This window comes from Petaurus breviceps, unplaced genomic scaffold (genome assembly GCF_028583685.1).
Source record: "Petaurus breviceps papuanus isolate PSGF00001 unplaced genomic scaffold, PetGlider_PUasm1.0 189, whole genome shotgun sequence".
Taxonomy (NCBI): Eukaryota; Metazoa; Chordata; class Mammalia; order Diprotodontia; family Petauridae; genus Petaurus; species Petaurus breviceps.
The window spans coordinates 32,996,936-33,020,556 of NW_027185809.1; the positions used below are offsets into that span (position 1 = coordinate 32,996,936).

General features: G+C 36.3%; 1 protein-coding gene across 1 annotated transcript in view; it reads left to right on the top strand.

Moving 5' to 3' along the window:
• PELI2 (pellino E3 ubiquitin protein ligase family member 2) overlaps positions 1 to 23,204 on the top strand; it is a 144,961-nt gene extending 121,757 nt beyond the window's left edge. Inside the window, exons 4-6 of the mRNA XM_069092259.1 lie at positions 6,037 to 6,234; positions 7,029 to 7,217; positions 17,647 to 23,204. Coding sequence (XP_068948360.1) covers positions 6,037 to 6,234; positions 7,029 to 7,217; positions 17,647 to 18,213 — 954 coding nt within the window. The 3' untranslated portion in view covers positions 18,214 to 23,204. The remainder of the gene's footprint in view (positions 1 to 6,036; positions 6,235 to 7,028; positions 7,218 to 17,646) is intronic.
• Positions 23,205 to 23,621: the final 417 nt, after the last annotated feature.

Below are 23,621 nucleotides of genomic sequence, written 5' to 3' on the forward strand. Positions count from 1 at the left end.
TAATCACTTCTGAGCAAGTTTTGAGAGGTATATATTTGTCACTCACGTCAAATAGAAGCTTCAGTGCTAACTGATGAATCAGTTTTCTGATGGTGCTGTACTTACAGTTCAAATAACTGCTACCATATGATCACTTTAAATTATTTGCTGTACTATATGTATTTCTACAAGGGAGGAAATCTATTTAAGGTGGGAGGAGTAATGTGATTAATAACTTTCCTCCCCTAAAGAGCATAATTGTTTTTTAATGCACGAAAAAAAAAGCTAGAAAGATGCAGACTGGAACACAAACAGGTGCAACAGTTTTATTACTAATGCTGCCAAAGTGTTTGTGTATGTGTGGTGAAAGATTGAGAGATACTTAACAAAAACATATGAAATATCAACTTTTTAAAAACAAACTACACAGCACTTGTTCACAATTTCTTTTTCAAACTTCTCATTCTGTTAAAAAATACTTAAATATTTGTGTTTTTTGATGATTGAATTCATGATAGTTTTTTAATTGTCATTCATTCCATATATTTTTCAATTAATAGAGATTCTCATTGCTTGAATCTGTCTATTTTAGAGAGTTCCTAGTTTACATAATTTATAAGTTTATAGAGTCTTTTTAAAATGAGAAATAAAGATAAAAGAGCAAAGAAATAGTGCTTATTCCTTTTCCAGAACTGGTATCATAATCCTGCAGATTCAGGAGAAGCTGCCTAGAAGATACTGGATATAACTGGATTTTAGCAATATATTATGGAAGAGAGAGGTGAAAATGATCATAATTAATATTCAGTATTAATTACTTATTTTGGTCAAGTAGTTAAGTCCTCCAGGGGGAAAAAAAGTATTGTGAACCTCTCATTATTAGGAATATGAAGCATATGGAAAGGAGACTCAAGTATAAATGAAAGGGATCTAGGAAAATTTGTCAATGACTTTTTGATTCTATCAGTCCCCACCATTTATTGAGGTATCCAAAGGCATATGAAGCAGAGAAATGAAGACTCCTTTAATAGAGTGTGCAGAATTGTAAGTTGGTGCTATTTTTTAGAAGATCTCTTTACTACCTTTTCTTAATTAATTAGGTAATAAGTACTTTTAGTTATACAGTATTATTAGATAACTGCAATTTTATCCCTATGTGGTTATGGGAAATACCCAAAAGAAAACCTATAAAATTTAATCTTGCTTTATGGGTTCTCAGAATCCTTTATAACTTTTTCAGGAATACAGGAGAGATTTGAACTTTGCTGTATAAAAATTCAGGTTTTGATCTATTTTCATTGAATAGCCCAGGCCCTATCCTGCTACTTAATAGTGGCAGGCAGCATATTAATTGCCACCAGACTCCCAGACTGGTTATTTGTTAGTCTGAAGCAGCAGCAGCTTTTGCATCAGTAGCAATGGTTAGAAAAGAAATGGGGAAGGTTTAATAATTGTAACCTATATATAAGTTGACTGTAATTTGGGAGGACCTTTTTTTTCCCTTTTAAAGTTTATTTTTTGATTTGAAGGTAAATTGAATTATTTAAAATATACTGAAGAAGATCACTATTAAAAGGAATCCTACCCAGATTCCTTTTTATAGGTTTTGAAGAATGCTTTTGTAAAGTCTTAATTTGTCCCCTTTTATATATTTGGATAGTCTTTTTAGGTTAGAAATGCCCTCCTTCCTTCCAGTGCAGACTAGCAGCTGTTCTGCTGCTTCAATCTTTTGAAAATATCCTGGGGCATTGAAGAGTTAAGTTACTTGCTTGTCCTAGCCAGTATATGTTAAGAGATGGGCCTTGAATTCAGTTTGTCCTTCCTCCCAGTTTAGTCCTCTATTCTCTTTGCCACAGTGTCACTTGTGGATAATTTTCTGTGAGGTCTTACATAAGCTATACCTGTGCTCTCCTTTTTTATAGAAGCATCCCCAATGTCATTGTGTTAAGGATTCATCACTAGAACTCTTAGGTTCTAGTTATAGGAGCATTGTCCTCATCATGGCTTCCATATATAGCCATATTATGACTTAGTTTTAAAATAGTCATGGGGCATGGATTGAAGAAAGGGAAAGTTCTTAAGTGTTTTCCATATGGGTTTTCCATAGTAACTTGTAGGTAGATGATCAAAAAAGGAATTTTGCCCTGGAAAAACAGCACACAATGAGGTTTCTCAGGCATAAAGTGAAGTGATTTCTCTTGGTAGACTGGATTTAGATGATAACATAATGGCAACTTTCATAAACTAACTGTATGCACAGTTGGACAAGAACTACTTGTTTCTGGTTGGTTTGATCTCCTCATGCACTTATTCATGCATGGTCTAGACTTCTAGTTCCAGGTTATGCATTAAGTTGCATTGAGTAAAATTGCATTGACTAAAATGATAGAAGGTGAAAGTGACAGATGTTGGAGAGGATGTGGAAAATTTGTGACACTGATTCCTTGTTGGTGGAATTGTGAACTGAGCCAATCATTCTGGAAAGCGGTCTAGAATTATGCCTAAAAGAGTCATTAAACTACCTATATCCTTTGATCCAGTGATACCACCACTTGGTCTCTTTCCAGATTTGATTAGGGAAAAAGGAAAAATGTTCCAGAATGTTTACAGCAGCTCTCTTGGTGGTGGCAAAGAACTGAATATTGTAGGGGTACCCACTGATTGAGGAATTGCTGAAAAAGTTGTGCTATATGATTGCTTATCACAATCAGATGAGCTTGGTGATTTTAGGAAAACATGGAAAGACTTGGATGAAATAATGAAAAGTAAAATGAGCAGAACCAAGGGAGCATTGTATATAGTAGCAGCAATATTGTTTTAAGAATAACTTTGAGTGAATGAGTTATTTTGTTTATTATACATACCCAAATTGTCTACAGAGGACATATGAAGAAAGTCACTATCTGCATCCAGAGAAAGAACTGATAAATACAAGTATGTATGGAATAATTTTGCATATACATACATACCTACTTGTCTCTAATGGTAGCCATCTCTGGGGGGGGGGGGAGAATGAGGGATGGGAAAAATAAGAAATTTACCTGATAATTTTGTTGTATATTTGAAAGCAATAGCAAGCTGCGCGTAGTAGATTTGCAGTTTCATGTACAATTATCTTTTTATTGTACTGTTATGGAAATTCTTGTTTTATTCTATATATTAAAAAAAATAAAATTAATGAAACTAAGACATTAGATTGGACTTAAAATAGCAGTGCATTAGTCAAGCTAGGTTGTTTGCTTTTTTGTTAAAACACACTGTCTTTTTAGGCATATAGAGAGTTCTCTGAAATTCTAGCAGGGTGGTGATGATAATTGCTAATGGGTCATAACAAATTTTGTTAGCCTTTGCTTTTTTTATGTTAAGATTCATACAATAGGAAATTTGGAAGGAAGCCAGGTTAGTGTTGGACATCAGGCAGAGTATCATAGAAGTGGTGCCATCAGAATTTTTGAATAGGAATTGTTTCATTTATTATATTTTGTATCTTATGGAACTTAGCACAGTGCTTGGCATTTAGAGAGTCTTTAATAAAGTCTTGTTGATTGATTTGATTGGTTAATTGAATTGTCTTGCTTCCTTCCCCTTCCTAGACTTGATCTGAGGGTAAAGAATCAGAAATATTTGTCATAGGTATGTGGTCTATTAACAAATAGCTCCCTTTATCAGGTCTAACTAATTGGAAGAATATCAATTGCTCGTGACTGGGTCAAGCTAACAATAAAAATGACAATTTTATCAAATTAAATTATATATTTAGTGCCATACCAATCAATTTAACAAAAAACTACTTTATAGAGCTAGAAAAAATAGTACCAAAATTCACTTTGAAGAACAAAAGGTCCAGAATATCAAAGGAGTTAATGAAAAGAAATGCTAGGGAAGGTAGACTAGCTATACCAGATTTCAGTCTGTTTTATAAAGCAGAAGTCATCAAAACTACTTGGTACTGGCTGAGGAATAGAGTAGTGGATCGATGAAATAGATTGGGTACATGAGATTCAGCAGTCAATGACTATAGTAATCTTTTTTTGATAAACCCAAAGACCCCAATTTTTGGGGTAAGAACTCACTATTTGACAAAAACTGCTGGGAAAACTGGAATATAGTATGGCAGAAACTGGGCATAGACCATTATCTAACACCATATACCAAAATCAAGTCTATATGGGTGTATGATTTAGGTATAAATGTTGATACTGTAAGCAATCTCAGAAAGCAAGAAATAGTTTACCTGTCAGATTTGTGGAGAGGGAAAGACTTTATGACCAGACAAGAATAGAGCGCAGTATAAAATGCAAAATGGATAATTTTGATTACATTAAATTGAAAAGCTTCTGTACAAACAAAGCCAATGTAACCAAGAGTAAGAGGGAGGTGGGAAAGAATGTTTACAACCAATGTCTCTGATAAAGCACTCATTTCTAAAATATACAGAGAATTGAGTCAAATCTATAAGAATACAAGTCATTCCCCAATTGATAAATGGGCAAAGGATATGAACAGGCAGTTTTCAGAGGAAGAAATTAAACATATCTATAACCATATGAAAAATGTTCTAAATCACTATTGATTAGAGAAATGCAAATCAAAACAATGCTGAGGTACCACATCTCACCAGTCAGATTGGCTAAGATGACAAAACAGGAAAATGACAAATGCTGGAGAGGATGTGGGCAAATTGAAACACTAATGCATTGCTGGTGGAGTTATGAACTGAACCTACCTTTCTGGAGAGCAATATGGGATTATGCCCAAAGGGCTATAAATAATTTCATACCCTTTGACCACTTCTAGGGTTTTATCCCAAAGAGATCCTAGAAGTGGGAAGAAGACCCATTTGTACAAAAAATATTTATAGCAGCTCTTTTTGTGGTGGCAAAGAATTGGAAATCAAGGGGCTGCCCATCAATTGGGGAATGGCTGAATAAGTTGTGGTATATGCATGTAATGGAATACTATTATGCTGTAAGAAATGAGCAGATGCACTTCATATTTACCTGGAGAGGCTTATACGAACTGATGCTGAGTGAGAAGAGTAGAACCAGGAGAAATTTGTACACAATTACAGACACAATGTATGTGTGACGACCAACTTTGATAGACCAAACTCTTCTCAGCAATGCAGTGATATAAGTCAATCCCAAAAGTCTCGTGATGGAGAGAGATGTCTACATCCAGAGAAAGAACTAGAAAAAACTGAGTTTGAATGCAGATTGAAGCAAACTACCGGATCCTTTTCTTTTTCTTGTTCGGCTTTGTTTCCTCTTTCCCATTTTTCATTCCATCTGAAACAATTCATCTTTATACCCTCACTAATGTCTAATGTGAAAGTATTTGCAGATCCTATACTTGATGGTATGCCGTCATGGTGGGGGGAGGGGAGAGAGGGGATGAAAATTTGAAATTCGAGGAATTGTGGATTTGAATCTTGTAAACTAAAAGTAAACAAACAAATTAATAAAGACCAAAAAAAAAAAAAAAAGAAATAACTCCCTTTAAAACTCTCTTTACATTGTTCTTTGAGATTTGTAACATCAATATAGGCAGGATTTTTAAGCTGGCATCTAACTTTCATAAAAGGGGAGATAGAACTCAGAAGGGACGACCAACCCTTTAATGTTGCTGATTAAGAAACAGAGATCCGCAGACTCTCAGTGAGTTGCCCAGTGCTACTTAAGGTATAAGGAGCAGAGTTGCAGTTTCGAGTAGGGTCTTCCCAATGCAAAGCCTCTTTCCCCAGCACCATGCTATTTAAAAAATGTATTTTAATATTAAAAAAAATCTGCTAGCTTAGCATTGTATTGGAACTAATTTAAATTAGTTAAAAGTACCTGATGCTTTGGAACATATATATGTGTTTATGTATACCTCGAAGTTATTTTAGCATATACCGTCTGTTTCCTTTAAGTAGAGTTTGTAATTATTAAAGGTAACTTAAGAATCTGAGAAATGGATTATATAATAATGCTTCATTCATTTAACCTGAACGTGGTAGTCAGAATAGGAAGGTGATGAATCATAAATGACTCATAAGTTATATTTCATTTCTTTAAGGTGGGAAGATCAACAGAGAGCCCAATAGACTTTGTGGTAACAGACACAATTTCCGGCAGTCAAAACAGTGATGAAACCCAGATCACACAAAGTACCATATCCAGGTTTGCTTGTAGGATTGTCTGTGATAGGAGTGCCCCGTATACAGCACGGATTTTTGCAGCAGGATTTGATTCTTCCAAAAACATCTTTCTTGGAGTAAGTATTATTACTACCTGGGTTGTATTCAAGCAGAATCAGCCATGATTGTCATCTATAACATGCCGTCATATAAATGAAATAATTTGCTCAATACTATATTAAATTGTAAGGTTTTCATTCTTTAGGTAGTCAATTTGTTCTTAAAAGAAAATCTAGTAATAAATTTTGTTAATAAGTTTATTCATGAAGATAGGAGAGTTTATTTCAGAGAAATCGTTAAATATTAATGAATATGATAAGTACAGCATACTTCCTCTTGCACATGACTAAGGTTTTCATGTAGTAACTATTATATCAAAGGCATTTGTACTTTGGAATAGTTAACTTTGGCTTAAAGGAAAGAATTGTAACCTGGTGATAGGAGCATAGATTTAGAACTCAAAGCATTTAAGAATTCAGTTGTCACTAATTAAAAATTCAAACTAATTATCCATGCCTTAGTTTTCTCTTCTGAAAAGGAGAGTTGAGTTATGTTTGCTCTCTTCCCACTTTGCTATCTCCTAAGATAATTGTGAAGAATAATGCTACAAATAAACAAAAAGAATAAAGGATTTTGCAATCCTAAAAGGAAAGTAGTGACCAGTTGGAGTTTTCATTATACACTAGACAACTATTTGTCCACTTTGTTTTCTCTAATGTTCAGGTTAAATTGATTATTATTATTTTTAATCAAGTTAATGGCAGTCTAACCATAATCAGAAAATAAGAACTAAACTTGGGGGGAAAACTTGTGAACCAGAACTTGTAAAGTCTACTCTGTTTCCCTATGATGTGATACGTATGTTGTATAGGAAAAGGCAGCAAAATGGAAGAATCCTGATGGACACATGGATGGACTAACTACAAATGGTGTTCTAGTGATGCATCCCAAAGGAGGATTCACAGAGGAGTCCAAACCAGGAGTATGGCGTGAAATTTCAGTTTGTGGGGATGTATATACACTGCGAGAAACAAGATCAGCCCAGCAAAGGGGAAAGCTAGTAAGTTAAATTAAAAAAAAAAAATACTATCCTATAAAGAGTAATTATGAAGATTGTTACTTGCCATCCATGAAATTCAGCATATATGTGTGTTTACATATATATGCAAATATATGTTTACACATATATGTGTGTGTGTGTGTGTGTGCGTTTGATATTCTCCCCACTGTTCTTTAGGGCAAAGACTGTTTTTTGTCTTAATATCCCTCAATACCTGGCATAGGACCTTGCATATTGAGTAAGTGCTTAATAAACATTAATTGAATCAGTGATTCTGTGGTCCTTTGTTGAGCCTAGCATATTACAGTGTTGGTTTTTATTTTTTTATCTAAACATTTTCAAAAACTTTAAACTTTAATCTTAAAATGTGCCAAATTTTATGGTGATTGAATGGCAGGGAACAAATGTTGATTCATTACTAGTGCTTTCTGTTGTTGCTGCCAGTTTTTGTTTTAAATTTTATGATTTTAGATGTGTACTCTGAATTTTTTTTTTCCCATTAGTCAACTCTGGTATGGGTTTACCACTACCCACTTCAGTTCTCATCTTAGGACTTTAATATTAATTCATTTCTATACAAAGGCATGGGTCAAGTCAATTCAAGTATTTATTTAGCACTTGCTGTGTGCCAGGGACTGTGTCAAGTTCTGGCCCCCTAGAGGTAGTCCATTCTCTCAGGGAGGTCATAGTCTAGTGGATGAGAGAACATGCAAACAACTAGGCAGGAACAAGCCATATGCATGATGAATTGGAGATCATCTCAGAGGGAAGGCACCCAAAGTTAAGGAGTAACAGAAAAGGTTTCTTGAACAGAGTAGTACTTTAACTGACTTGAAAGCAAGTGAGGGAATCCAGGAGGCAGAGATGAGTCATGAAAATGTCTGCATTTAGTAGATGGATTACCATGTTCAAGAAACAACCAGGAGATCAGTGTCACTTGAATTATCTTTCCATGGTCCTTATCTAGAAACCTCCTCATTATCCAGACATCACTTGGACCTCCTTTCCTTGGTGGTGGATCCAAAAAACTACAGTATAATTTAAATTAAGAATCAATAAGTATATCTAGATATTGATATATTCTCAATCCCCTTTCCATTCATGAGCTCCCTGAACTTGCAATACAGATAGGGTCATTGGACTTAAGTAAATATACACATAAATAATTAACTCCTGACTCTATTTCTGTATCTTGTTTTGCTTTGCTCTGGAGTCCTCTGTATTGCTATTAATGTCAGATAAAAATTGATGGTTAGGAGTTTGGTTGATTATTTCTGACATTACCTTTTATTTGTAATCTAGCCTAGATAAGTTTATAGATGAAATGGAAAGTGTTTGGTTGACCTCCTAGATCCTAGTGTTAGCTAAATTTACTAAAATGGTCTGCTAAACTTCTAGGATTTTTGTTTGCTCTAATACTACTAGACAGTCTGTAATATCCTTACTATGTAAAACCATTCCTAGTTAATTAAGTGCTCTTTACTGTTGAGTAGGATGTTTACTGTGTGTTGTTGCCACACAAATCATTTAATATATTTATCACAATGAGAGTGATAATAATAACACATTATCTGTGTGTTTTCAGAATTATAAAAATGTTAGAAGTGTGGAAGCAAGCCTGTACTTGATGAATGCAGTCCTTTGAAACATATATATAAGAAACCGCTTTGAGGTTTGGGCTTAGTTAATAGCTAGTTAATCATAATATATCTTTATAGAAACTTCTAGTAGAAGACTATAGATCTGCTTAAATCTCTATAAAAGTATGCTAAAATTAACTAAAGTACTTTAAAATACTTTTGCTAATTTATTCTAAATTTTATGTATATTGATATTTCATTTTTATAAGACATATATTTTAGTTGCCTCTTTTACCCCCAAAATCTGAAACCAACTGTTGTCTTATGCAATTATACAGGATCCTGATATCAAAGTTTTTTTCCATTGTTTGCCTGACAAAAAAAGAAATTTTGAACTATGCAGAATTGCTGAGGTGTTTTCTCTTCTCTTAGACAAATATTGCCCACTACAATGTATTCTTTCTTAGTGTAAAATTCACGTTTCTTTTACAGATGCTGAGGCATAAAATCTCTTGTATGGGAGGGGGGAAGTGTTTTACATGAATTTGTACCAATACTTGCATCTGTTCCCTTAAAGATATATTGGCCCTTGTTAACTGCATTAAGGAAGGAAAAGTGTCCAGAATCAGAATGGCTTAAATCACTGTACTTTTACCTGGTCACATCACTTCTAGAATACTGTGCGCAGTTCTGAGTGCCACATTTTTGGAAAGACATGACATGCTGGAACATATTCAGAGGAGACCAACCAAGATGGGGAAAGTAATCCAAAACTGGTTCAGTTGATGGAATTGAGGATACTTAGCTTGAAGATTAGAATACTTAAGGGGACTTGCTAACTGTCACTTAACTGCCAGATATTTGAAGGGCTTTTTCTGTTTGGTCCTAGAGGGCAGAACCAGGAGCATGAGCATACATTAAAGAGGCAGCTTTCAGTTTGATATGAGGGAAGAAATTCTAATGATATTGTCCAGAAGCAGAATGGTCTACCTCCAGAGGGAGTTCCCCTGTTCTAAAGGTCTACTGACAGAAACGGGATAACCACTTGCTAAGGATAATGTAGGCGGGTTCATTGTACAGATATGAACTCCGAGGTACCTTCCAACCCTCAGATGTATCAGGTTTCATTTCTTAATGATCGTCAAATAGGTTTGTCATTTTTCTTTTTTCATACAGCAGAACTATAGTAGTTAGAGACTCTTTCTTGCCCAGAGTCAGAAAAGATATATGTGTGCATATGTATATGAATGTGTGTATGTAGACACATATGTATATGTGCGCATATAGATATATGTAATGTAACTTTCATTTATATTTATATGAACATTTTAAAGTAATGAATTTCCATATGAGATAAAAGAATAAACTAAAGTTTCTGAATGAATGAATGAATGAAAATCCTTTATTAAACATTCACTTTGTGCAAAGTGCTAGAGATACAAGCAGAAAAGCAAGACAGTCCCTATAGTCAAGGAGTTCTCGGTCTAGCTAGCAGCAAGTCTGATAGAAAAACCCAGTGGCCCTTAGTGTGCAGTAGAAAAGGAGATGGAAATACATTGTTCCCAGAGCTCTTGGACTTAACCTGCCAGACAGGGACGGTTGGTCAGCAGTTGTGGCTGAGAGGACAGGCCATTTCTCCAAGTGTGGCTCCTTTCATGGTGGCTGCCGGGGCTGTTGGGAGTCTTAGGAGGACTGATTCCTGATTCCAGGTTCTTCCTTCAAACAAAATCTGTCTCAAGCCTCATCTTCTTCACAAAGACTTTAAAGTCATGATACCAATGAATTTGTTTCTTCTTTAACTAGGTTCTTTTTTTAAGCACTTATATATTCCATTTTTACTAAGTCAACCAACATTTATTAAACGATTATGTGTCAGGCACTTTGCTTAGTGCTAGCAATATGAAGAAAGTCAAAACCAGCCCTTGCCCTCAAGGAGTTTATCTGGGTACATATAAAATGAAATTGGAAGTAATCTCAGAGGAAAGGCACTCTAAGCTTCATGGTAATGGGACCTTTACTTTCTTTTATCTTATGTCTAAGCATCTTCAGGCTAAAACCAATGTTTGTGCTGTGTTAGCCCACTAGCACCACTTAATTCAGACCCTTCTGTCTTTGGACCTGTGCTATTGACTAAAACTGCCTTTAGACCTCCTGCAGGGTCATCTTATACACCATCTTCCTAAATTATCTTCCTAAAATACCATGTTAATCATTTCACTCTCCTACTCAAAAATCTTCAATTGTTCCCCAGTCAATACCCCCTGAACTCCGTCCCTACCATCACCATTCCTTTTACTTACCAGTATGAAGTCATGGAAAAGAGATAGTAGAGGGTGAATTTAGGACCTAGGACCATTGAAGACTGGGTGAGATATGACAGCTAATCTCTACCTGGGTGGCCTTAAGCAGATCATTTAAGTGACATCTTTGGACTTGAGTTTCTTAATCTGTAAAACAAGGGAGTACAACTACATTATATCAAAAACCCCTTGTACTCCTAAAACCTATTATTTTAAACTTAAACAACAGCCTTGCCTTCAAGATTATCTATAATTTAGCCCCAACATGCATGAACTCTATTCAGCCAGTGTAGATTATATGAATTTCCCCAAATAAGAAGTGTGTGTATGTATATATATATATATAGAGAGAGAGAGAGAGAGATACATTTTTTTACATATGCTTTTAAAAAAATTAACAGAGGCACAGCTAGGTGGCACAGTGAATAGAACACTGGCCCTGAAGTCAGAAGGACCTGAGTTCAAACCTGGCCTCAGATACTTGACACTTAACTAGTTGTGTGACCTTGGGCAAGTCACTTAACCCCAATTGCCTTGCCTTCCTCCATCAAAAAAAAAAGCTAACAAAAGAGATTTACTTGACTATAGCATAAAAAAACATAAGGAACCTTATACTTAACATGGGTAGAAGTGACCTCTCCCTTCTCTCAGTATAAAAATGTGTCTGGTCAACAGCACAAGTGCCTTGATTGGGAGATGAGATGCATCTGAAGGACCCTGATTCCAGGTGGATAGGTATGGTCTTAGGTGAAAAGGAAGTAATGACCAGAATCAACCATCTGTAAGTGGATGCCATTGCAATATTTACAGTGCCCACGATCATGATAAATATACTGACTGTGACTATAAATATTCCCCCATGGTGCTTGATCACAAAATATAGCAGACTATTTTCTCTATATAGAGGATAGAACCAAAACATTTATTCAGATACCAGAAAACCAAATCCCAAAACCAGTAAGCTAATTCCATCATAGTAACAAAGAAGTTAATAAGCCATAGCAACACAGAGTCACAGCATCCTTTAGCCTTCCAACAAACAAATACAAGATCAGTATTTACTCACAAACCTGACTAACTCCTTGCCAGAGTGACCTCTCTCTCCCACCGTCTGTCTAGCTCTGACTCCTGGCTTCCTGTGGCTCTGCTCTACCTTTCAGCAAACTCCTTCCACCATAGGTTCCATGTGACTACATTCAGATATTAGATGACAGAGTTTATTTTCAAAGCAGGGAAGGTCTTCAAACTCCCTTAGGCCTATTAAGGGGCAGGGAAGATCTTCAAATCCCCATTACCATTACACCGCCCCAAAGTTGTGACCATAAAGGAAAAAGAAAACAAAACATGGAGACCAAAAGCCCCAAATCCCAGGTTTTATTCATCCCCCTCTCTTTGAAAGGATTGTGTTTCAGCTCTCAGTGATTATCTGGATGGTCCTAGGGTAGGTGGTGCCAGCTCTTTGAAGTTCACAGTGGACTTACTAATACAAGAAAGTGATGATAAGGCAGAGTAGTACTCCTCTAGCACTGCCAACAATTCTTCATCACAAATCATCATCATCTTTTTATGTTTCTCTTGATTCTTGTATTTTTATTTCACAGTTTCTGCACAGCTTTAGCCTTTTGATTGTGAATGATTGGAAGTCCTCTATTTCATTAAAAATCCATTTTCCCTGATAGGATTATTACTTAGTTTTGCTGGGTATATTATTCTTGGTTACAGGTCTATATTGTCAGCCTTCTGGATTATTGTATTCTAAGTTATCCACTCCTTTAGAGGCATGGCTTCTAAATTGTGTGAGCCTAACTCTGGTTGGTCAGTCCTTGAATTCCTTCTTGCTGGCTTGACTGCTTGTGATATTTTTTCTTTGATCTGGAACTCTGACTTTTGAGTATAACATTCCTGGGACATTTTTATCTTGGAGTTTCTTTAGGAGAGGAGAGTGACTAGTGGATTCTTTTTTTTTTTTTTTTAAAGCAATCGGGGTTAAGTAACTTGCTCAAGGTTACACGGCCAGTTATTTCTGGGTGTGGTGCTGAGTATCTGAGCCCGGATTTGATCCAGGTCATCCTGACACTGGAGCCGGTGCTCTTACTCGCTGAGCCACCTGGCCGCCCCTAAGCAATTGGGGTTAAGTAACTTGCTCAAGGTTACACAGCCAGGTGTTTCTGGGTAGGTGCTAAGTGTCTGAGCCCGGGATTCGATCTCCAGGTGTTCTCAACACTGGAGCCGGTGCTCTTACTTGCTGTGCTACCTGGCCGCCCCCGACTAGTGGATTCTTTACATTTTCCCTGTGACCTCTGGTTCTAAAGATCTGGGCACTTTTGTTTCTTGATGTCTTGAAATATGAAGTCTAGGCTCTTTGTGTTGTTGTTATTCATGACTTTCCCATAATCCAATGATTCTTATGTCATCTTTTCTCAATCTGTTTTTCAGGTCATTTGTTTTTGATATGAAATACTTTGCACTTCCATTTTTTCCAGTTTTTTTTTTCTTTTTAATTTTTTGTTGTCTCATAGAGCTCTTAAATTCTGTTAGGTCTGTTCAGTTTTCAAAAAATCTGTTTCTTGGGTAAGGTTTTGTTCCTTGGGCTGAGCTGTTCTCTTTCTAATTCTTTCTTCCATAGCTCTAGTTTCTTTTCTAATTGTTTCCTTTAGCCCTCATTTCATTTATGAAATAATTTTTGCCCCCCCCCCATTCCAGGAATTTTTGCTGAATTTGTGTCCAAGCTCTGTTTTCCTTAGAGACTTTGCAGCTAAGGAAGTTTTTTTTTTTATCTCAACAATTTTATTTTTTTTTATTTTAGATTCAAATACTAGAACTCAGAGAAAAGAAAAAGAAAGATATCATAAACTTAAATATTGAAACTTAAGTACAAAGTAAGAAAAGGTGGGGGGAAGCATGTCATGTGTACAGCAGAACATGAGAAAATTCAAAATATATAGCAATAAATTTTCATTTCAAGAAAGCCTGTATGATAAATCCTACATGTTGTATTGAGAGCTGTCCATCTTTTCTTTGCTTCCTTGTAAGTTTTCTTTTGTTGTCTGCTGTGCATTTTTTACTTTGTTCTCCCTCCCAAAGGTGACAATTAAGTGTGGATGTATTTTTATGTATAGATATATATGTGCATATATAGACGTGTACTTTCCCTGAGACATTTTACACCTGATCTTTGCTTTTATGCTTGTGCATATCTCTTATTTACTGTCTGTCCTAACTCCTCTATTTTACTTCTACCCAGTACCTTGCCTGCCTGTTACTTAGCTTCCCCACCCCACCCCAGGATTCCTCCATATCCTCCCATTCCCCAAAGTCTAAATGCTCTTCTCTATCCCTATTTAAGGTATTCCCTTACCCTCTCCTCCAAAGATCCCTCCCTGCCCCCTTACCATTTTATTTTTTCTGAATTTAAAATATTTTTATACTCTTTTATTTTTATATGCATACACACTCAAACATGTATATACATATATACATACATACATACATACATATATATATATATATATATATATATTCTTGAATTCATTCCCTGTGAAAGTAGGTTACAAGAACTAACAGCCCTCTACCCCTGTCTAATTCCTCTGTGTTGGTTCTTCCTCTCACACCTTATTTGTATAAGATAAATTATTCTTTTTAATTGTTCCTAGATGGTTTTACATTTTAAAGTCATATCATACTCAGGTCTACCCCAGTCTTTCTTACAAACTACTTGATTGCTAATGACAATCTTAGATATATGTTTTACATTTTGCATACATAAAAGGTAAATATCCTGTCCTCATTGAATCCCTTGTAATCAGTCTTTGGTATGTACTTATGTTTCTCTTGGCTCTTGTATGTCAGATCTTCTTTTAAGTTCAGATTTTTATTTTTTAACAAAGTCCTGAAAGTCTGACAGTTGATCACATGTCCATTTTGTTTTCATTTGGGATTGTGCTAAACTTTGCTGGGTATGATATTTTTGACTGGAACCCCAGTTCTTTTGCTCCCCGATATATAGTGTTCCAAGACCTGCGGGCGGTCCTTTTAGTGTCTCCACTGCTAGATCTTTTGGAATTTTAAGTGTGGCACTGTCATATTTAAATCATTTTTTCCTTGTATCTCTTAATATTTTATCTTTGAGCTGGGTGTTTCAGTATTTAAGTATAATACTGAGTTTTCCTAAGGACTCTTTCAAATGATGACTGATGGTTTTTTTGTCTTTTTGGAGGGGGGAAGGCAGGGCATTTGGGGTTAAGTGACTTGCCCAAGGGCACACAGCTAGTAAGTGTTAAGTATCTGAGGCAGGATTTGAACTCAGGTCCTCTTGACTTCAGGGCTGGTGCTCTATTCACTGTGCTACCTAGCTGCCCAATCAATGTATTTTTTTTTTTTAATTTCTCCTTTCTCCCCTGTCCTTATGCTTCAGGACAGTTTTCTTTAAATTATTTTTTGTGTTATTGCATCAAGATTCTTTTTTTTTTATCATAGCTTTCAGGTAGTCTGATTATTCTTGTTTTCTCTTTTTGATCTGTTCTCCAGATAAGTTGTTTTTTTATAAGATGTTTCACTTTCTCTTCTGTTTTTTCATTCTTTGTATTTTGTTTAATTATTTCTTGATCTCTCATAACTTTGCTGGCTTCCACTTGCTCAATTCTAATTTTCAAGGTGTCATTGTCTTCCTTCCTTAAGATTCTGGTTCTCCTTTTCTAATTGGTTGACTTGTTTTCCATAATCATCTTGTTTTTAAAGTCTTTTTAAAGTTCTTCTATAAATTCTTTTTGGGCAGGTGACCATTTGGCATTACTCTTTGGGGTAGAAAACGGTTTCTTTTCTTCAGTCTCAGGCATTTGGTGACGCAGAAGCAAAGGCCATCAGAGAGACACTAGAGCAGAATATACATGTAGCTCTAGCTATCATGGCACTGAGATGATAATTGACCCCTTGAAAACTGATGTGATCACCAATGAGGAGACTAGAGGGACCCAGAACGGAAACTTTGGGGAACCCACAGTAGTGGATGTAACATGATTGAGGAATCAGCAAAGGAGAATGAGGAACAGTCAAACAGTTAGGAGAACCAAGAGAAAGCATGGTCACAAAAATCCAAAGAGGAGACAGTATTCCAGAGGAGGTGGTCAGCATTGACACGTCGCAGGGAGTTCGAGAAGGATAAGAATTGAGAACAGGTCATTAGAGTCGGCAGTTAAGAGTTTGCTGGTAATTTTGGTTGGAGCAGATCAGTTAAATATTGAGGATGAAAGTCAGATCCTAAGAGTATTAGAAGTCAGTGACAATGGAAGTAGTGGCATAGATTAGGTATATATTAGTTTTTCAAGGTGTTCAACTGAGGATATAGAAAACAGTTGCTGTCGGGCAAGGTAGACTCTTATGAGAGTTTTTTAAGGATGGGGAGCTGTGTCAGCAAAGAAGGAAGCAGAATAGGATTCCTCTTTATTTTTCTTTCCTGTGGCACTTATCACATACTTCCTTTATTATGTATGTCTAGAAATCTGTCTTAACTCCCCTACAAAATCTTAAATGCCTTAAACAGAGGAAGCCATCTCTTACTCAACTTTGTACCCCACACAGAATCTTGCACAATGCCTTATGCATAACAGGTGCATAGTAAATATTTGTTGCTTGAATAATTAAATAAATTTTGACTATTTGATGATTTCTGGCATTGCCACTCATTTATCTAACTTTGTGCTTCAGGCCAGCATAGCTGAAATAAGGGATGGGTTTGTTCTCTGGCTATTTCCAGAATGAAGATTGTTAATGAATAGTTGTATGTAAAAATAATCTTTTTATTTTGAATCCATCTTCCACTCAGCTGCCAGAGTAATTAAGAGCAGGTCTGAACATAGCAACTCCCTCCCAACTTTTTGTAGTCCAATGGATTCCTCATACCTCCAAGATCAAATATAAAGCCCTACTTTTCAGTCTTCTTAGACTTCTCTCCCTTCCGTGAACTCTGTGATTTAGCTCAGTTGGCTTATTTGTTGTGCCTTGAACATAATGCTCTAGTCTCCCAACTTTGTACCTTTTTGCTGACCATTGTCCACATCTTAAATGTTCTCCTTCCACACCTTTACTTTGTGACTTTCCTGGCTTCCTTTGGGACTCAGTTTTAATCCCTGCTTCTGCAGGAGCTTTTTCCCAATTGCTTCTCAACTCCCCTCCCCTGCTCATGCCTTCCCTTTGAGATTGATTACCTTCTAATTACACTGTATGTGGTTGTCTTCCCCATTACAACATTAGCTTCTTGAAGACAGGGACTTGTTTTTTACCTTTATTTGTATCCCCAGTGCTCAGCATAATGCCTGGCATATGATATGTCTGTTGTTAGAAAATTTCCTTCTTATAATGAATTAGAAAGTGTCCCATGATGTAAGGGAAAAAAAAATTCTAAAGAGATTTGTTCTCCATTGAAATTTTATCCTTATTACTTCCAAAAGTGTTTTCCTCTATGTTTTTCAGTAAGAAGAATGTTAGAGTTTTACTCTTAACATTCTACCACTGACGGTATTTTGCAGCTTTTTCTTCTTTTCCTCATTATAGGTTGAAAATGAGACCAACATCCTACAGGATGGCTCCCTCATTGATCTCTGTGGAGCAACCCTTCTGTGGAGAACGGCTGATGGTCTCTTTCACGCTCCAACTCAAAAGCACATTGAAGCTCTTCGACAGGAGATCAACGCTGCCCGACCACAATGCCCTGTTGGACTGAACACATTGGCATTTCCCAGCATCAATCAGAAAGATGTGGTAGAAGAGAAGCAGCCGTGGGCATACCTCAGCTGTGGTCATGTGCACGGCCATCACAACTGGGGGCACCGAAGTGATACTGAAGCCAACGAGAGGGAGTGCCCAATGTGCAGAACTGTTGGGCCATACGTGCCCCTTTGGCTTGGCTGTGAGGCAGGATTCTATGTTGATGCTGGACCCCCGACCCACGCTTTTACCCCTTGTGGACACGTGTGTTCAGAGAAATCTGCAAAGTACTGGTCCCTGATCCCATTGCCTCATGGCACGCACGCATTTCATGCTGCCTGCCCTTTTTGTGCCACACAGCTTGTTGGGGAACAGAACTTTGTGAAATTAATTTTCCAAGGTCCAGTTGACTGATGCTATCTACAATATCACTTTAACAAGTTACTGTGAAGATTCTGCCACTAACTGTAGATTTTACCTTTTTTTAACTATGTTAAAGGGGTTTAGGGGGAGTGCTAATAGAGATTGGGAGAAGTGAGGTCACAGTAGTGACAGATAACCTGGACTGTGACAAAAATCAGTGATGTCGCATTTGTGACAGCTGCATAGTCATCAAAGCTGGTGTGATAAGTATGTTTGTATGTGTTTGTGGTTGAGTTTTATTTTAATCTTGAGTTTTTTAACAAAATTTTTTCCTTTTAAACTTTGACACATCTCTAAATAATGCTTTTTTTCACTATTAGGAGTTTAACCAGAAGGTTTTAAAAAAAAAACAACAAATATTAATTTGCAACCATCAGTATTTAGAATCCTAGAATTGGAGCTGTCAGGGACCTTAGAGGCCATCTAGTGTGGGTGGCGTACTTCACAGAGGAGAGAGGTGAGGCACAGAGGAAATGTCCTGTCCAAGCCAAACAGGCAGTGACAGAGGCAGAATGTGAGCCTGGGGCCTCACGATGCTCAAAGCCGCCCACAGCACGCTTTCCACAGGGCTGTTCTGCAACTCAAGAGTTATAAACAGTATGTGGAAATGTTTGCTGACCACAAGGTGGTTATCTACATCAGAGTGATCCGAACTAGATTAAAATGTGATTGGGAAATATTTAACAAAATAAATAAAAATGCAATAGAAAGTCGATAATGCCTGTGGCTTTCCAAGTCAATATGTGGCCTGCAGGGATTATGTATGGTCTGTTGTCCCCCTTTTCTGTTTGAATCTGACATAAATGATTTACATGATGTTATGAAGTGAAAATGTGACATTAAGCAATTAACACAGAAAATTGTTTTGATATTGGAAACTTTTGTGACCTATTTTTTATCATATAAAGTTGAAAAAAGATTCAGACGTTGTAATGGCTTTTAAAATTTGATTATCAGAATTGAATTGCTTTATACACATTTGTAGAATCACTTTTGACATTATAAACAAAAAATTCTCCATAATTTTTTGTTTGAATTTTACAACCTGTCCCTGCTATGCACCTTGCATGTGTAGATCTATTTGATTGATTAAAATTTATCATTTCTCAAAATTCATTAGCTTGACATTATTGCAGCAGGAGAGATTGTTTGGGTACCATAATACCAAATTTATGTGTATCCTGAATCATTTGTTGAGTTTAAAAAGTGTTTGCAGATTATTTAAAGCCCACTAGCATGTTTTTTGGACTTGGATATATCCAACAATCTGAAGGGAGAACTCACCTCATACTGTAGTGAAACAGTAGATTTTGTTCACTAAACTTCACATCATCTGTCACCTTCTGTTGCAGCTTGAGGAACACTGTAAGTTTTGAAAATGTTTGCAAATCAAACTAAATTTAAATGTGATCATTAGACATACACAACATCCAATGGTGCTTCTGTAGAGATAATTTGAAATTTTTGATTTTTAAGACAGCAAATAAGTGTTTACTGAGGAATAATTAAATTAGAATTTCTATGAGCTCCAACATCCCATTCAGTTGGCTTTATTTAATTCTGAATAATAATTCTGTGATACCTCTTGTAACAAGTTTAGAGACTATCAGTCTATCCACAATGAAAATGTTCATTTGGGAGAATATTAATAGTTATTTGAAAAGAAAGAAAAATATACTGAATGAGCAGTATTTTAAACTATAACTTCTATTAAAATTGACCACTGGAGCTTTTTTATGCTACACATGAGACCTTTGTATAGACATATAATTTATATAACTTTAATATATTGTGTGTATATAGCTATAAATATATTCTTGATTGGCCTGTTGATACTTTGGCTGTAAATTGTTTTATAGTTAATCTATAAGCCTAGCATTTTTAATTCCCTTTACTTATGGGTGATGAGATATATTGGTTTTGTTTGCTGCTGTTTTTAATATTCTCATTATATAAAATGTCAACTTGTCAATTTAAAATAGCCTCACTTTTCCATACACTTTGTGGTTTGGGGTGGGGCATTTAGCTTCAAAACACCACAAACCTCCCATGGCATTCTTCTCAGTGATCTCTTTCTGTACATCTTGCCAATCTCTGCCTGAAGACTAAAAACACAACAAATTGGACATGCCTAAAATAATAGCATGAGTGCCTTTTTATTCTGCAAGAGTCTTCTGTGACCTCTGATGTGGTCCCAAGTCCTTCCACCAGCATTGTGGGTCAATCAGGATGGACTATGTTTGCTAAGCCTTTTTTCCCCACCACATTTTGGGAAATGAGGATAAATTAACCCTGTTTGTATTATATGGTTAGCAATATACATTCTTCAGCTTGTTAAACAGTCTACAGAATAAATGACTTACTAGTCTTTCAGACAGAAGGGGTAAATTTTTCTTTTCTGAGAGAAGTTTTTCCAGAGAACCCTTAAGATTATTAAGATTCACCATCACTAGGGACGGCCAGGTGGCTCAGTGAGTAAGAGCACCGGCTCCAGTGTCTGGATGACCTGGGGTTCAAATCCAGGCTCAGTACTTAGCACCACACCCAGAAATAACTGGCCGTGTAACCTTGAGCAAGTTACTTAACCCCAATTGCTTAAAAAAAAAAAAGATTCACCATCACCATTCCTTAAATCTGAAAAGCATAGCAGAGCCTAGCAAACTCATGAAACTCTACAGAAAGCAGTTGACTAACCTGAAAAAGCCTCTTACTCTTATCTCCTTAGGTATTTGTTTGAAATTTGGAAGTTTCATTCTCTAAGGATGGGGCTGGGAGTTAGATTTACAGAATTGGATCACTCTTTGGTCATTTTTTTTCCTTTCATCCCAATGTGCTACCTCTTGCCTTCTCCCTTTTCAGAGCTGCCCTCTTTCTACACTTAGAAGCAGAATGAGGTAGTCCATAAAAAGAAATAATTCTATGCTGAAGTACTTTACTTCCAGTGATAGAAATGCTTGCCTTAGGGGCGGCCAGGTAGCACAGCGAGTAAGAGCACCGGCTCCAGTGTTGAGAAGACCTGGAGATCGAATCCCGGGCTCAGACACTTAGCACCCACCCAGAATCACCTGGCCGTGTAACCTTGAGCAAGTTACTTAACCCCAATTGCTTAGGGGCGGCCAGGTGGCTCAGGGGGTAAGAGCACCGGCTCCAGTGTCTGGATGACCTGGATCAGATTCCGGCTCAGATACTCAGTACCACACCCAGAAACACCTGGCTGTGTAACCTTGAGCAAGTTACTTAACCCTGATTGCTTAAAAAAATAAATAAATGCTTGCCTTTTATATTTTTGTTTGATGTTTAATTTTCTCAATTTTTTAAAAAGTAACTTAGTTGGTGAGTGAAAGGAAATCTTGTTGCTTACTAGTCAAAGAAAAAGCAAATAAGCTAATGAATAGGATCCGAGAAGCAGCTTGTGTAAATCAGAATGGAAAGATTTATTCTGTCTTCACTTGTGATCAGAGGAGGGTTAAAAATTACTGTCCAATAGCTCTTCCTGAGAAGTTATAGAAAGAGCCTTCTAGACACAGCCCTGATTTATACAGTGATTCCTTCTGATGAAGAGGATAGTATATACCATTTCAAAAGGCAGCCATGATGTATTTCATAGAAAATATTATTTTTCTTCAGTTTTTTTAACAGTTTGTGATTGAAGAGTAAATGAAGTATTAGTACTCCAAGTATACTTTTAGAGATTATTTTTATTAATCTCTGCTTTCCCTATAATGTGTACCACATTCCCAGTCATCAAGCAGTTAGTGGCTTTACTGTGTAAGGTATTGTGCTAGATATATAAAGGTAGGAAAAAATGAAACAATCCTGGTTCTCACGGAATTTGGGTATAACTTTAAAAACAGGACTTAAAGGCTCCACTAAGGAGTGAGTTTTTTATTTCTTCAACTCTGATCCAAAATAATTAATCTTTTAGTTTCCTAGATTAGTACAAATTTATCATCAGTTTTAATTCATAACTACTTATGGTACCACAGTGCCTATGGATAACCTCATAATAAAGTTGCTTAATGTAGAATTTCTGGGGGAAAAGAAAGGAGAAAGCCATTAAAAATGCTAGACTCTGTTAAGGGAGGCTAATGAATTTGGATGCAAAAATAGGCCAGCAGTTGGTCATAAAAATAATTACAGCAGGTTTTTTTCCCCCTGAATCCTTAGAGCTACATAATTCCTTGAAGTTATTTTGTACTGTTACAAGGGAATCAGGGAAATTTTTTTTTTAAAGCTTAAAGTATTGGGGAGGAGAATGTTCAGGGAATATCCATATGAATAAGGGTAAGTGATTTGCTGTTAGAAGTGAATCACTGGGCTCCATTTATTGTCATCCCTTCAAATCCAAATTAAAGATGTATGATATAGCTCTGTGATGTTTTAAAGGTCTGTAGTAGGGGTGGGAAAACTGTGGCCTCAATGCCACATGTGGCTTTCTAAGTCCTTGAGTGCAGCCTTTTGACTGAGTCCAAGTTTTACAGAATAAATCTTTTATTAAGGGGATTTGTTTTGTGAAGTTTGGATTCAAAGGGCCACACTTGAGGACCTAGAGGGCCACATATGACCTTGAGGTCACAGGTTCCTCATCCCTGGTACAGATTCCTGACACATGGAAAAAAAAGAAAACTTTTTACTGACAAACTCTCTTAAAGGAGTTTTGTATGAAGAAATTAGTATCCCTAGAGTGTGAGAAGGGATAAACTTTTTTTTTTCTAGTCCTAAACAAACAAAAAATTGTTGAATGGAAAGATGTCTTTATCTAAAAGAAAATAGCAGGAAGCAAAAGAAATTAAGTGATGATGTTTGCCATGTACAGTATTACTACTAGCTGTTAACTTTCTGGAAATATTTGTAAAAAGTATCTTTTATAAACCATGTCAAGTTGAAAACTTTTTCTTCACTGTTGTGTATCTGTGGGAGTACAAGCCATTTTACAGGGAGAAAAGCGCAAAAACTTCAAAACTATTAAACTTCTATTTCAATATGTTCATGACTCCTTATTCCCAAGCTACAGATCATTTTAATCATGCATATTAGTTTGCACAAAAAATTGTATATAAATATGCTTGATTTCTGCATTTGACCTATATCTATGTTCATCCTAAACAGTTTAAATTATTTTTTACCTTCTGCATAAAATGTTGAACAGATTGTTTAAGACTGGTCTCTCTGAAATTTCCCTTAATTCTTCCTTATTCATTTTAACAAATTCTCTTGGCACTTCCATTGTCAATCAGTTTCTTGTGTTATCACTGCAGAATAACACTGACTTCTAAGAAATATAAGATAGCTTGCTAATGTGATGGGTGCTATAGTCTACATGCATTTTTCTTAGTGCTGTCCAAGTTATAGCCACCCATGCCTATCTCATGCCTTCACCTTCAGCAGTCTACAGAAAA